The sequence below is a fragment of the Garra rufa genome, chromosome 13 (assembly GCF_049309525.1).
Source record: "Garra rufa chromosome 13, GarRuf1.0, whole genome shotgun sequence".
Classification (NCBI taxonomy): Eukaryota; Metazoa; Chordata; class Actinopteri; order Cypriniformes; family Cyprinidae; genus Garra; species Garra rufa.
In genome coordinates, this window is record NC_133373.1 from 45,403,154 (window position 1) to 45,419,965 (window position 16,812).

The 16,812-nt window shown below is 27.8% G+C and overlaps 1 protein-coding gene across 1 annotated transcript in view; it reads left to right on the forward strand.

The window, feature by feature from the left end:
- The window catches only part of wasf1 (WASP family member 1), a 40,157-nt gene that overhangs the window by 18,212 nt on the left and 5,133 nt on the right, over window positions 1–16,812 (forward strand). The window contains exons 5-7 of the mRNA XM_073816534.1: window positions 7,041–7,097; window positions 11,657–11,820; window positions 13,928–14,098. Coding sequence (XP_073672635.1) covers window positions 7,041–7,097; window positions 11,657–11,820; window positions 13,928–14,098 — 392 coding nt within the window. The remainder of the gene's footprint in view (window positions 1–7,040; window positions 7,098–11,656; window positions 11,821–13,927; window positions 14,099–16,812) is intronic.

The following is a 16,812-nucleotide window of genomic DNA, read 5'->3' on the forward strand; positions in this document are numbered from 1 at the left end:
CAAAACAATTGTGTTTGAAAAATTATTTTATTACAGGACAAAAAACACCCATAAAAAGCATACCATTAAATGTGCTAAAAACGTCATGATTATGAGAGAACATTATAAGAGGAAAATAAAACTGTATGTAGAATACAGTCTGTGTGTCAGAGGCTTTCTGAAGCAGAAGGGAGTGTTTTTAGTGATTGTGTTCACATACAGACACACAGAATGTGATTATCTGTGATGTGGAGGACAGCGCTGAGCTGCTTCCCGTCATTCATTCATATTAAGCGTGTAAATGCAGTGGAAGTGGGATCGGCTGCATTTCGATTAGACGCGACTAGATTACATTAGGAGTGACTGATGTGTGGAAAACTGCTGAAAGAGCAGGTCAGATCAACTCCAGCGGCTCTCAGTCTCTCTCAGACTCCCACTGGGGACCAACTAAACTAAACTAGTCACACTACTAACCCTAACGTACATTACAGAAGCTACAGGAGAGCTCAGCTGCTTTCAAAACAGAACAGCTGTTCCACTAACAAGCTCATTTTCCTCATGTAAATAATGTCACACTGTATTGAGACAATCATTACAATCTCTCCAGGAACATTAGAGTATATTTAACTCAAAAACACATTCAAATGAAAAATATAATGAGCAGCAAACAGAGATGAAAAATAACACTGGCTTCATGCATCACCAATATTTAATTAAAAATATGATCACTTGATAATGTACCCAGCATTATCTGAATATTTAGGTTATTACTGCTGTTTATCATGTTTTTAGTTCATTCATAATCTTTCATCTTGTTATTTGTATTAATTTTTGGTTTGATGCTTAATGTCATCATCCTAATTGAAACTATTAAAAACATTTTTATATTGTAAATAAAATAAAATATACTAATAGATAAATCACTTAAATGTAAAAATGTAGAAATGTTGCTCTGGCAAATAACTCAGATACATTAAGTACTACATTAAGTTTTTTTCTGCCTTTTTTTCAATATTAAATATTTGCTCTGAAATAACTAGAAAATATTTAAAAATTTATCTTTAAAAAAAAAAAAAATATATATATATATATATATATATATATATATATATATATATATATATATTTTTTTTTTTTTAAAGATAACTTTGAAAATATTTTCTATTTCAATTTTTATTTCAATTAAATTTGATATAAAAATCACATACATTTTGACAGAAATGATATTTAAAATGATTAAATTAAATCAAATAAGTTATGATCATCTTAATTGAAACTATTAGAAATATTGTTTTGTTATTTAAATAAAGATTAAATTAAATAATTTTTATATTAAATATTTATCTCAGTATTTATGTATTTGCTTTGAAATGGCTTAAAAAGATAAAATTATGTTTTTTTTTTTAAGTAGAAAATATTTTCAAATTTATCTTAAAAAAAGAAAAAAAAAATTTTTTTCAATTCAATTTTATATAAAAATCAGAGACATTTTGACAGAAGAGATATTTAAAATGATTAAATACAATTTAATTAAATAAGTATGATCATCCTAATTAAAACTATTAAAAATATTGTTTTATTTAAATAAAGATTAAATTAAATTAAATATTTTTTATATTAAATATTTAAAAAGATAAAAGGACGTTTTTATTTAACTTGAAAATATTTTCAGATGTATCTCTAAAAAAATTATATATATTTATATATATTATTTTTTATTTCAATTAAATTTTGTATAAAAACCACACACATTTTGACTGAAGAGATATTTAAAATGATTAAATTAAGTTTGATCATCTTAATTGAAACTCTTATTCAATTTATTTTTTTATTTAAATAAAAATAAAATAAAATATAATAATAGATAAAATGCTTAAATATATATAATCATGTTAAAACATTCATATTTAAATTTTTATATGTAATATAATTTGATATATGTATTATATATATTAAAATATATTTAAATGTATAATATTTTTTATATCATGACTATACTGTAATCTTCAGTACCAGGGTATATATGCAATGCCTATACTGCAGTACTTTACTGTACTAGTTGTCAAACTGCAGTTTCAGAGTCACTTCCTAAACTCAAAACGTAACTAGTACTGACAACTGGAGACTCAGACTGAATGTAAACAGGTTTTCCTGAAATAACTTCACTTTAGATGCCCTGTATGTCTCTCCCTGAGGAGCTGTGTGTGTGTGTGTGTGTGTGTGTGTGTGTGTGTGTGTGTGTGTGTGTGTGTGTGTGTGTGTGTGTGTGTGTGTGTGTCTCCTGGCCTGAACTCTGATCAGCAGCACGATTCGAGTTATTTCTGGTTGTTTCTGACTGCGCTTCAAGCTGATGGCCACTGACAGTGTGTGTGTGTTTGATGTTGGTATCGCTCTGGTTGCTCGTGAAGAGCTCAGAGCAGCAGGAGTTGGCCTCCCGCAGGGATCGCGGCGTGTGGCTTTGAAAGCCACGATACAAACACAGATTGTACTCGAACACAACACTGCTCTCACTTTCATTGAAAGCTATTATGTGTACAACATTATTATGGAAGCCCGATTCCTCCACTGAATAAAACGATTAAAAAAGGACTTGTTGTGACTTTCAAAATCACAATTTGGACTGTTTCTTACAATTCTTAGAAAAAAGTCAGAGTTTAAGTTTATATCGTAATTCCGAGTTTGAGTTCATATTTCATAATTCTGAGTTTATATCTTGTAATTTTGAGTTTAAGTTTATATCTCACAATTCTGAGTTTGTTTATATCTCATAATTTTGACTTTATATCTCATAATTCTGAATTTGTTTATATCTCGTTATTCTGAGTTTATATTTTATAATTCTGAGTTTATATCTTGTAATTCTGACTTTGAGTTTAAATTTCATAATTCTAAGTTTATATCTCGCAATTCTGAGTTGATATTTTGTAATTCTGAGTTTGAGTTAATTCTGGGTTTATATCTCGTAATTCCGAGTTTAAATCATAATTCTGAGTTTATATTTCGTAATTCCGAGTTTGAGTTTATATCTCATAATTCTGAGTTTATATCTCGTAATTCTGAGTTTATATTTCATGATTCCGATTTTGAGTTTATATCTCATAATTCTGAGTTTGTATTTCGTTATTCTGAGTTTATATTTCGTAATTCCGAGTTTGAGTTTATATCTCATAATTCTGAGTTTATATTTCGTAATACCGAGTTTATATCATAATTCTGAGTTTATATTTCGTAATTCCGAGTTTATATCATAATTCTGAGTTTATATCATAATTCTGAGTTTATATCTCGTAATTCTGAGTTTATATTTCATGATTCCGATTTTGAGTTTATATCTCATAATTCTGAGTTTTTATTTCGTAATTCCGAGTTTGAGTTTATATCTCATAATTCTGAGTTTATATTTCCTAATTCTGAGTTTATATTTTGTAATTCCAAGTTTGAGTTAATTCTGAGTTTATATCTCATAATTCTGAGTTTATATTTTGTAATTCTGAGTTTATATTTCGTAATTCTGAGTTTATATTTCGTAATTCTGAGTTTATATTTTGTAATTCCGAGTTTGAGTTAATTCTGAGTTTATATCTCATATTTCTGAGTTTATATTTCATAATTCTGAGTTTGTTTAAATCTCGTAATTCTGAGTTTATATCTCGTAATTCTGAGTTTATATCTCGTAATTCTAAATTTATATCTCATAATTCTTTGTTTATATTTCGTATTTCTGAGTCTATATTTCGTAATTCTGAGTTTGAGTTAACTCTGAGTTTATATCTCGTAATTCTAAATTTATATCTCATAATTCTGAGTTTATATTTCGTATTTCTGAGTTTGAGTTTATATCTCATAATTCTGAGTTTGTTTAAATCTCGTATTTCCGAGTTTGAGTTTATATTTCATATTTCTGAGTTTATATTTCGTAATTCCGAGTTTAAGTTTATATCTCATAATTCTGAGTTTGTTTAAATCTCGTAATTCCAAGTTTATATTTCACAATTCTGAGTTTATATCTCGTAATTCCGAGTTTGAGTATATATCTTAAAATTCTGAGTTTATATCTCGTAATTCCGAGTTTATATCTCGTAATTCTGAGTTTATATTTCGTATTTCTGAGTTTGAGTTTATATTTCATAATTCTGAGTTAATATCTCGTAATTCTGAGTTTGAGTTTATATCTTACAATTCTCATTTTATATCTTGGAATCTCATATTTTCTCTTGCAATTGTGAGTTAAGAGATAAGTCGTAATTACCTTTTTTATTTTTTATTCAGTGGTGGAAACAAATAACTCCTTTTTAAACTCCAAACTTACAGTTAAACATTTCTTGTTGAATTCTTTCAAGCTAAAATGTAAAGCTACATGACAGTAAGACACAATTTCTCCCAAGGAATTTTAGGAGGAACATCTGAGACGTCTAACAGACAGCAGTTGTCGGCCGGTTTGTGGCATCCAGTGCCAGTGATGATGCCAGTTTCCCACTCTGTTACCATAGCGATGCCATCTTTAACACACTCAGAACTGAGTGCGAAGACAATAATAGATGCATTGATATGCAAACTGAGAGATTTGACTACACCGACACCAATAGCAGGTGTAAGGCTGATTTAACTATAATAAAATAATAGAATGAAAAATAATAATTAAATTAATTAAACTCATATGTAAACGAATATACAACATTAACAGTCATAGTTAGGGTTTCCTGTGGTTTTCAATCAAAATAAAATTTTAAGGGTTTAATGTTTGAAAATGAATAATTAAAGCCATAAATATTAGTATTGTAGTTTCACAGTTGTACTGTGAAATAAAATTATTATGATTATTATTATTAGATTTTTATATATGTTAATTTATACAGTGAAAAATTACAGTAGTGATAAATATTTAAAAAAGTAAATATTTTAAAATGCTAAAAATATTTTAAAATAATAATAAAAATGACTATTGTAATGTTTCTTATTTTTTAAATATTTTATAAATGAAAATAACTATAAAAACATCAAAATAATAAAATGATTATTATTATTATTAGATTTTCATATATGTTATTTATACAGTGAAACATTACAGTAGTGGTAAAATGTTTTTTTTTTTTTAAAGTAAAAAGTAAATTTAAAAATGCAATTTTTTTTTAAAACAATAGGAAATATTACTATTGTAATGTTTCTTATTTTTAAATATTTCATTAATGATATTAACTATGAAAACATCAAAATAATAAAATAATGATGATTATTATATTTTCATATATGTTCATTTATACAGTGAATCATTGCAGTAGTGATAAATAATTTTTCAAAAGTAAAATATTAAAAATGCTAAACAAAAAATTTGAAAATATTAAGAAATATTACTATTATGATGTTTTTTATTTTTAAATATTTTATTAATAAAACTAACTATAAAACATCAAAATAATAAAATAATAATAATTATTATTAGATTTTCATATATGTTCATTCATACAGTGAAACATTACAGTAGTGATATTTAAGTAAAGTAATTATTAATAATAATAACAATAAAAACAGCAAAAATAAAATAAAATAAATAAAATAAAGCATTAATGGTCAAGCATTCAACAGCTGTGTAAAGTATCAGAAAAACATATGGCTTACTGATCATAACTTTTTTTTACAATACAGATTTTCACATGTCTAACACATCAAGGAATCAGGAATTGGTCGGATCATTTCTAAACCGTCAGAGTGAATGAAAGACAAAACAAAACAGATAAACAATTGAGTTACACCCTTCAGCTCAGTTCAGTTCAAACACACACACACACACACACACACACACACACACACACACAAACACACACACACACACACACACACACACACACACAAACAAACACACACACACACACACACACACACACACACACACAGAGTGCTAATGTCAGCGATTCAGTAAGTGAATGATGACGGGACGAGAGAGCAGGGAGGACGGACATGCACACAGGGTTCGACATCAGCCTTCATTCATTGTTTTGTGTACTTTGTTGATAAAACTGAAATAACAGTAACTGGTTCAGTAAAGTGTGTGTGTGTGTGTGTGCACCTGGTATTCATCACGTTGTGGGGACCAAATGTCCCCACAAGGATAGGAATACCAGTAGATTTTGACCTTGTGGGGACATTTCTCAGGTCCCCATGAGGAAACAGGCTTATAAATCATGCACAATGAGTTTTTTTGATGAAGTAAAAGTATGCACAATCTCCTGTGAGGGCTAGGTTTAGGTGTAGGGTAGGTGTAGGGCAATAGAAAGTACGGTTTGTACAGTATAAAAACCATTATGCCTATGTAATGTCCCCATAAAACATGTAAACCAGTGTGTGTGTGTGTGTGTGTGTGTGTTGTAGCACATGATTAAAAAAAACAATAGGATTAAATAGTATTTTCTCAAAAATTCTCCAATCTCCAATACCATTTTTGTTTTTATTTTCATTTAAAAAATGAAAAATAATTTTGTCTTCGATGCTTGATTTTTAAGAGTGTTAACACAATGTTCCTAAAAACATGCTCTCAATTTGTATGTTACAAATGTAACATTATAGGAACGTCGTGTTGAATGTGTAAAATACTTCAGGCTTTACTGCCTACATTACATGAACACTGCTTTCACAATGCAAAAAATTAATTAGATTTTTAAAAATTCTTAAATCAAGAAGGATTTTCTAGACGATTAAAAATTATTTTCTTGTTTTCAGGAAAAACAAGTCAAAATTAAGTGTGTTTTTGCTTGAAACAAGCAAAACAATCTGCCAATGGGGTAAGAAAAATAATCTTGTTTTCTGTTTGAAATAAGATTATTTTTCTTACCCCACTGGCAGACTATTTTATATTACATATTATATATTGTTTTTCAATAATGCTAGCAATCAGCTGATACCACTATGTTTAATGCTATATTGTGCATCTCTATTTGGCTTTTTATTAGTTATTTTTTGATGTGTGTTTTCTTGATATGTTTCTGCGGTTCCTTGTGTTTGCCTCTATTGTGTTACGCTGTGTTAATTTGTGCCCTTGGTTGTTCTTTTGTCATTTTGTTTTGTAGTTGCAGGATCCCCACATGTATGATCAGGTCTATAAATATCTAGACCTTCCAGTGCAGGTATGTGAACATCAGAGAACACGCTTCAATCTGCCGCATGATCACTCGCTCCGACGCTTCATTCTGACCTGCAAACAATCACCCGAATGGCACACGCCGCCGAGACACTGATGCTTCATCTGGAAAAACAGCTGATGACTGATGCATTTATTCAACTAGGATATTTTAAGATACTTTTATAGATTTTATTCATATTTTGAAGTAGTTTTCATTTAAAAAATTTTGTAACTATTTTATTTTAGTTAACTATTTCAAAATTTAGTTGTTTTTGCCATTTTAATGTACATTTTATTTTCCATTTTCATTTAAATTTTATTTATAGTTTTAGTAATGTTGTGTTTTGCAATTTTTATTTAATTTTTATTTTTACAATTGTTCTATTTTAATGTTAAAGTTTTAGCATTTTAGTTTTTTTAGCCATTTCAAATTTTTATTTTTCAATTTTTATTTTCATTTTACTTAATATATTTCTGAATACATTTTAAAAAGTAATATTAATATATATTTTTTACATCATTTTCACCTTAGTTAAAGTTGTTGTAATTTTGCTGTTTATATGCAGTTGTAGTATTATTATAATTATTTAATCTGATCATCAGTATTCTAAGCTATAATTGCCAGAAAAAAAAATATTTTTTATTTAAATTTTATTTATAGTTTTAGTAATTTAGTTGAGTTTTGCATTTTTTAATTTAATTTTTATTTTTACAATTGTTCTATTTTAATGTTAAAGTTTTAGCATTTTAGTTGTATTTTTTTGCCATTTAAAAAAATATTTTTCAATTGTTATTTTATTTTACTTAATTTTTTGCCATTTTAATTTATATTTCTATATAAATTGATTTTTTTCTTTTTACAAATTTATGTCATTTTCATCTTAAAGTTTTAGTAATTTTGCTGTGTATATGCAGTTGTAGTATTATTTTTATTTTTTCAATTTAAAGTTTAGTTTTACTAATTTGTTATTATTTTAATTATTATTTTTAAATGCCTATATATATATATATATATATATATATATATATATATATATATATATATATATATATATATATATACATAAAATGTCTTAATTAAATGTTGGAAAAAATTATGCAATTAATAATTTTTTTCAATGTAAAATTTAGGTTTAGTAATTTGTTATTATTTTAATGTTTATTATATATATATAATTGCATATATAAATTATGCAATTAATAATTTGGAGTAAAATATCACTAGCATTTTTCATCTGATCATCAGATTTAATATTCAGTCTTCTAAGCTATAATTGACAAGGAAAAAAAGCAAAAAAATCATTTTCATTTAAATTTTATTTATTATTTATAGGTTTAGTAATTTAGTTGAGTTTTGCAATTTTTATTTTTACAATTGTTCTATTTTAATGTAAAAATTTTAGCATTTTACTTGTATTTTTGCCATTTAAAAATATTTTTCAAATTAAGTTATGTTTGCCATTTTAATTTATATTTCTATATAAATTTCTTTCTTTTTTTTTTTTTTACAAATTTATGTCATTTTCATCTTAGTTAAAGTTTTATTAATTTTGCTGTGTGTATGCAGTTGTAGTATTATTTTTATATTTTCAATTTAAAGTTTAGTTTTAGTCATTTGTTATTATTTTAATTAATATTTTTTAATGTCTATATATTTTTTATCCATTATTTTAGATTTAGTTATTTTAGTACAGTTATAGTTTGCATATCTTAATGTTTTCCTTTTAACTAACAAAAATATTTTGTATGGTTTTAGTTTTAGTTTAGTTTTAGTAATAAACAGTGTTTTCCAGATGATGCGTCAGAGATTTCAGCGACATACGTGTACGTTTGCTTTGGCTGATTTCTTTCATAAATTTAGTTCAACAGTCTTGATTCGGTTTAAAGTCAAAAACAGAAACACAAGCCATTCACATTTGTTTGTTTCCTGTCTGTCTGACCTGTCAAGCTTTTCCGTGTGTGTGTGTGTGTGTGTGTGTGTGTGTGTGTGTGTGTGTGTTTGCTCTGCTGTGATTGACTTCAGTGTCGCTCTGAATCAGGTGTTTAATGTGAATCAGGACTAAGTGTGAAAATGATTTGCTTTCATACCTTTAACAAATGACACAACAGCCAGAAACTCTGCAACTCATGCATAGATGCATACATATACATTGTTGATTTTATATAATTACATTTATTTTACCCCCAAATTTAGTCTTTTAATATATATATATATATATATATATATATATATATATATATATATATATACACTACCGTTCAAGAGTTTGGGGTAAGACTTGTAATAGCCTATAAAGAAGTCTCTTATGCTCATCAAAGCTGCATTTATTTGATTAAAAATACAGAAAAAAACAATAATATTGCAAAATGTTTTTACAATATAAAATAAAGTTTTTTATTTTAACCTACTTTAAAATAGAATTTATTCCTGTGTTGAAAATCTGAATTTTTATCAGCTGTTACTCCAGTCTTTAGTGTCACATGATCCTTCAGAAATCATTCTAATATGTTGATTTATTATTAGAATGATCGATGCTGGATAATATCAACAGTTGTGCTGCCAAATATTTTTTGGAACCTGTGATTTTTTTTTTTTTTCAGGATTCTTTCATGAATAACAAGTTTAAAAAGTACAGTGTTTATTCAAAATATAAATATTTTACAACAATTATTAACTTTTACTTATGAACTTAATACATCCTTGGTGAATAAAAGTATTAATTTCTTTAAAAAAAAAAAAAAAAAAAGTACTGACCCCAAACTTTTGAACGGTAGTGTATATATATATATTCAGGTCATATGTTTTTCCAAGCACATTTTACCAATTCCAAACTACATAATCCTTAATAACTACTATTGATTTTGTATTTAATCATTTATAAGTGATATATAATTGTCCATAAAGGCTGGAAGTGAAAAACTTATATTCAGATGTGCATAATTATTAGGCATGTTTTCTTTTACAGATAAAAAAAGCCAAAAAAGAGATTTAATGCAGACTAAAAAGTCTACCAATGGTTATGCCTTAACTATGCAAATTCTATTATTGCATTAGTATTGCATTCTTCTCATGGGCATTTAATAATTGTTGACTTTTAGTCTGAGTTTAATCTTTTTGCCTCATTTTATCTGTAAAAGAAAACATGCCTAATAATTCTGCACACCTGAATATAAGAAGTTTTTCACTTCCAGCCTTTATGGACAATTATATATTACTTATAATTTGTATATATTACTTATAAATAATGTAGTTTGGAATTGGTAAAATGTGCTTGGAAAAAAATATGACCAGAAGATCAACTTGCCTATATATACTGTATATATCCACACACACACACAAAAAAAAATATTAATTTAAAAAAGTACAAAACAAAAATATATGCAATGAATAATTTGGAGTAGGAATTGACAGGAAAAAAGAAAAGAAAAAAAAAGGCAAAATATTAATTAATTAAATCGGAAGAAAATACATTTACAGTGAATAAATTTAAAATGGAAGATATAAAAATTAAAATGACAAAAACAACTATATAATAAAACAGAAAAAAGCACACACACACACATGGGTCAAAGATGAAAAAGGGTTTAAGCATAAAAACAATAAGTGTAATACTGCTTTAAATTGTAAAAAAATAAAATAAAATAAGGTTTCTAATTAATTTATTTGCATTTTTGTTTTTGATTTTTGAGCAAAAAATAAATATCATACATTTTCCCCTAATTTACAGAAGACACCCACTAAAATGTCATTCGATGTCACAATCTTGTCAGGTATATTTACAACAAAAATCAATTTATGACATATTAAAAGATTACTTTTACCCCAAATACTAATTAGTTTGTAATGTAATTCTACATTTTTTAAACGCACCACTATCCTAGGTTTTTCCTATTATAAGTCAGTAATTTTAACTTTTTTAAAACACAATAAAATGTAATATGCTCTCTTATTCTTTTATATATTTTAATATGTACAAGTCAGAATAAACATTGTGTTTTAAATAAAATAATATTGTTACATTTAAATGTAAATTTATTTTAAATTTTATTGTTAAATTATTATTTAAAATTTGCGTTACACTGAATAAACAATGTAACATTATTTCAACCAAATTTGAGGTTTAATTCTCCAAAACCTTTACCATTTAATGTGTTTTCTATGGACATAAAATCATTTTGATCTTAACGTCTTTGACCCACATACATATATATTGTAAAATACCATATTTTCTAATAGTTTTCATCAGATTCAATTCTACATTCAATTCTACATTGTACTTATTGTAATCAGACAAAATCAAGCATCAGATTTGACTGAGATTTGACTGATTTGATGCCAGTCTGAGTGTGTTTGTGTGATTATGTTCATATAACTCCTGATATCTCAGATCTGAGTGAAATATGAACACAATATGAACTCTCCATCTCTCTGTGAGAATCTCAGTAGATCTTCATGGGCTCTTCGTGCTTCTTAACCTGCTTCTGCTTCACTAAATAGACAAACTCAGTGATTTAACTGCTGGAGACAAGACTAACGCTCCGTCTGTGTGTCTGGCTATCTAGCTGAAGAACATCGATCGTCCTCATGATCTGGAGAAGATTCCTCGGGCGCCTCACGATCGCAGGAAGGAGTGGCAGAAGATGGCTCTGGGGGCGGAGCTCGCCGCCGACGAAGCCGAAGACAAACACAAAGAGGCCAACGGATCGGCAGCCTACCACGACAACAGGTCCGTTTCTGGAAACAAATTATGAAAAAATGCCAAAAAAATGTCAAAAAAATAAAAATCACATCTCAGAAAAAGATGGTTCACATAGAGATCAATTAATTTCTAAAATGCAACAATTAAGTTTGGTAATAATTGGATTAGAACTGGATTTAAAATCATGTCAGTGTCATTATTGTTAACAAAACTAAAAAAAAAAAAAAATAGACATTTTGAAATGATGAAAACTGACAAAAACTGAAAAAAAAATTAAATTAATTTGAATTTAAATTATTTTTTTTAAGTTTAAACTAAATTTCAAATTTCAACTGATTAATTAAAACAGCTGTAAACAGAAATATTAATAAAATTTACACTAATTAAATGATTAAATCATTTACATGAATAAATCAAATATCATGTTAAAAATATATATAAATCATGTCAGTGTTATAATGGTTAACTAAAATAAAAACAAAAATATCCTTGCAGCAATAAAACAAACATGAACTGAAATAAAATAAACTTTTAATAAATGACTTATTTTATTTCACATGACCTAGACAAAATTGAAAAAACTAATTAACTACATTTTGAATGAAAGCAGAATGCGTAAAAACGTTTTTGGAGCAAAATTCTGAAAAAATAATAAAAGTTAAATAAATAATTTCTCAAAGAAGAAAAATGGTTCTAAGAGATCTATTAATTAAAAAAAAATTACGACAATTACGATAAAAAAAACTGCTGTATATAGGAAATCTTAAATAAATATACATTAATTAAATTATTAAATCATTTACATGAATAAACTAAATCTAAAAGAAAGCAAAAAAATTTGTGTGCATATATATATATATATATATATATATATATATATATAACATCAGTGTTAAAATTGTTAACTAAATAAAAAAAGTAAATGTGAACTGAAATATTTAATAATAATAAAAGATTTTAAAAATTAACTTTAAGTAAACTACATTATTTCCCATAGTTGCCAAAACCTCATTTTTTATTTTCTTGTAGAATTATATAGACATATTAAAAAAAAAAAAAAAGTTTATTAAAAAGTTATAACATTTAAAAATTTTTACATTTATTGCTACACTTTTACACAATATTTACTTAAAATATACCAAAGATTTTACCAGATTTTAACATTTACCAGAACAGACACAAAGGAGAGATAAAGCTCCTAATGGTCAGCCAATCATAGACAGTTATTGTCTGATGTGCCCTTTAATTAAACCATTAAGTGAAAAATTAATGTTTAAAACCATGTAAATAGTGTTTGAAAGATCTGCTGTATTTGAGGTCGTATTTTCTACATGTTGATGAGCAGCGTTGGGGAAAGTTACTTTTAAAAGTAATGCATTACAATATTGAGTTACTCCATAAAAAGTAACTAATTACGTTACTTAGTTACTTTTTATGCAAAGTAATGCGTTACGTTACTTTTGCGTTACTTTTTAAATCTGGCCAGGGCTTGTTTGTTTTTAATATAAAAAGTTGTATTTTTGTCAAATGTAAAAGCCTTTTCACAGCAAAAGCCTCAGGCTTAGAGAAAAGTACATTGACGTCTGTACAGTAGACCGCAGAAGAAAAAAAGTCAACTCTTCAGCAATAAAAAAAGAAAAACAAATGTTCGATTATCTAGAGTCATTTCTGCGTATTAGTTTGGATGAATTGGATCATCGAAGGTCGGCAGCAAAGACATCGGTTCATAAAATGAGATTAAATACATAAAGGATATTCGTATTTTTTAACGTATTTAATTATTGCAGGTTTGCGTTGAATTTCAGTGTTTTTATTCATTTTGAAGAACACTGTATCTGTTTTTTAGTGAGTGAGATGAATTAATGCATGTTCACATTTATTCTCGAACTAAAGTAACATCTTACTCACAATTTCTCTCAACATGGGGACAGGAGAGCTTTTAATCAATAAATCGGGGGAAAAGTAACTGGTGTTATTTATTTGAAAAAGTAACTCTATATTTTCTTGTCAATTAAAAAGTAATGCGTTACTTTACTAGTTACTTGGAAAAACTAATGTTATTACGTAACTTGCATTGCTTGTAATGCGTTACCCCCAACATTGTTGATGAGCGTCTCTATCTCTCTCTCTGTAGGCAAATGTACATCGATCATCTGGACGGCCCGTTCTCTCTGGCCGCGCTGCCATACTCTCAGATGAACGAACTCCTGAACCGGACGGGAGAACGAACCTACGGTCGCCCGCATGAGCCGCCGCCGCCGCCGCCCACATATCCGCCCGACGCCAAACCAGCCTCCGTTATCAGGTACACACACACACACACACACACACACACACACACACACACACACACACACACACACACACACACACACTTCTAAATTAAATCTAAATAATAGTAATTATCTATAATAACTAGGGCCGGGACTTTAACGCGTTAAGTTAGATTAATTAATTACACAAAAATAACGTTTTAACATTTTAATCGCACTTAGTTTTGCACCGCGGAACGTTTCTCACTGGATGAGATTCGGCGGACCGATTATACTGGAGCACCAAATAGCGTTCAGACAAGCTGCGTCCGTTCTAAATAGTATTGTATGTCCCAAATCGTAGTATGTTTAAAAAGTATTCCAAAGATTCCCGGATGGTCTACTACTTAACGATCAATGCACACTCTTAATTGCTAATATTGCCCGCAACACACTGTGCCGTGAACGAGGATTCGATTAGAACTACAAACACGCATAAAAAGTGTTAAAAAACTACAAACATGGAGGATATGCGCTACCAACGGACAGGTAGAGAAAGGGGTTTGAGTGATAAATAATCAGTGTGTAACCTGATAAAAAATATTTTTTAAATGTTATCCGCGTTATATTCCATGTGCGGCAACATTTATAATGATAGGTTTGGTCATTAACGTTTAAATGCATAATTAAGCAAACACAAGAGCAGAGTTCTCGGCATGAAAGACTCGTTAAAGAACGTGCCTCTTGTTACACTTAATGGCAATATTGCACTGGTCTGTTGGACTTGGTTGAACAAAAATAAACAATATTTTGTTGCTTAAGCTTATGTATTCAGTCATTATTCAATGGTATACTAAAAATCCATGTAAAAATCTTACTTCTCACTGTTCTCGGGTCAAATATTTATATGCGATTAAAATGCGATTAATTTCGATTAATTAATTACAAAGCCTCTAATTAATTAGATTAAATTTTTTAATCGAGTCCCGGCCCTAATAATAACAATATATATTTTTTTTTTATGTTTAGTGTTTACTGTATCTTATATATTTATAAAAATATCTACAGTACAGACCAAAAGTTTGGACACACCTTCTCATTCAGGTGTGTCCAAACTTTTGGTCTGTACTGTAGATATGAATTCAACTGAAAAAACTTGCGAAAAAATATCTTTCAGGCAGTGTTGCCAGATCGGGTTGACGATTTCCAGCCCAAAAGCTCACCAAAACCCGCCCACTTCAACAAAAACCAGCCCAAATTTTAACTGCAAAAATTTTTTTGAAGAATTGTATTGCCATGTAAAGGTTGATAAGGACCATTTTTATCTCTTTAAAAAAAGAATAATGACAAAATAAAATAAAGATAAATCAATTTCACAGGAATATGGATCAAAACAGTACGAAAATATGCGGAAAATGGAAATTAACCGATGACTTTAACCCTTGGAAAAACACATGCATCATTTTCAATGTCCACATCATTTCTGTGCAAAAAGTGCACAATAAAGTGATGAGAAACAAATGTAATGTAGCTGGCATTTACGTTCATGCACACACCCACGTTTTCTTATTTCAGTTACAATTATATTTAGAAGTCTTCTATTCATCTCTCACCACGTGTAATCCACTTAGACTTTTTATCGTGTAACTTATATTTAGGCCACTTATCGCAATTACTTAAAATGAATAAATGAATAAGCTGCATATTCAAAATCTTGCCCGTTATAGCGCCAAAACCCCGTCACTCACAAGTCATCACATCTCACTAACGTTAAAGACGTAAAATGATTGACAGGTCTCTGTTAAACTAAACCAGTAAGGGGTGCGTTAAGCAAAAGTGAGTTGATGACTGCACTACACATTATATTACTGTGATACTTTGAGCTCGAAGGTATTAAAATAACAATCACTAATGATAAAAGCGAAGAAAAAAGCAGCTGATTGGGCGGCTTTTATTTTTTTAAAGCAGCCCAAATTTTGTCTACCCGTCCAATGCGTTATTCTCCGGTCCAAGCCGATCAAAAGAAGCCCAATTAGGCGGAAACATCTGGCAACACTGCTTTCAGGCGGTCAAATAGCAAATAGCAAATAGTGGAGCTCTGCAGCCACCTACTGGTAAAAGTTATTTATAGTTGTTTTTTTTTACTTTTAAAACTGGATTTTCCAAAAGATGGGCAAAAATCTTACACTAAACCATGAAATTATCCATGTTACCCCCATGAATTAAAGTTAGAAATGTGGGTTTTTTATAAAGTGAATTTTACATAAAAGAGCAGTTTTTGTATAAAAACCCATTTTAAAAATATTTATTTATTAATTTATATATATTTAAAAAATATCACTAACCCACTGAAAACTGCACAAATGTAGAGTAAAAACTTTAATAAACAGGTCTGTGCTGTATATCAAGATAGTATTTTAGTCATTGCCATGTCATAAAAATTATTATAATTATTAAAATAATTTATATTTCTTATATGAGTATATAATATTATGTTAAATTGTGTTTATTTAAATATTTGCTTAAATACTGTTTATTAAATGTTATCAATAATAAAATCTTTTTCATCTTTAGTATGTACTGTAGCTTTAATATTTGTAAAAATATGAAGATAGTATTTAAATTTTTCTTATTAAAAAATGTTACCAAAATTATTAGAATTACTATTAAAATAATAATTTACAGTCGAAATATATACTTTTTTATCTTTAGTGTTTCCTGTAGCTTTAATATTTGTGAAAATATATCAAGATAACATTTTAATAAG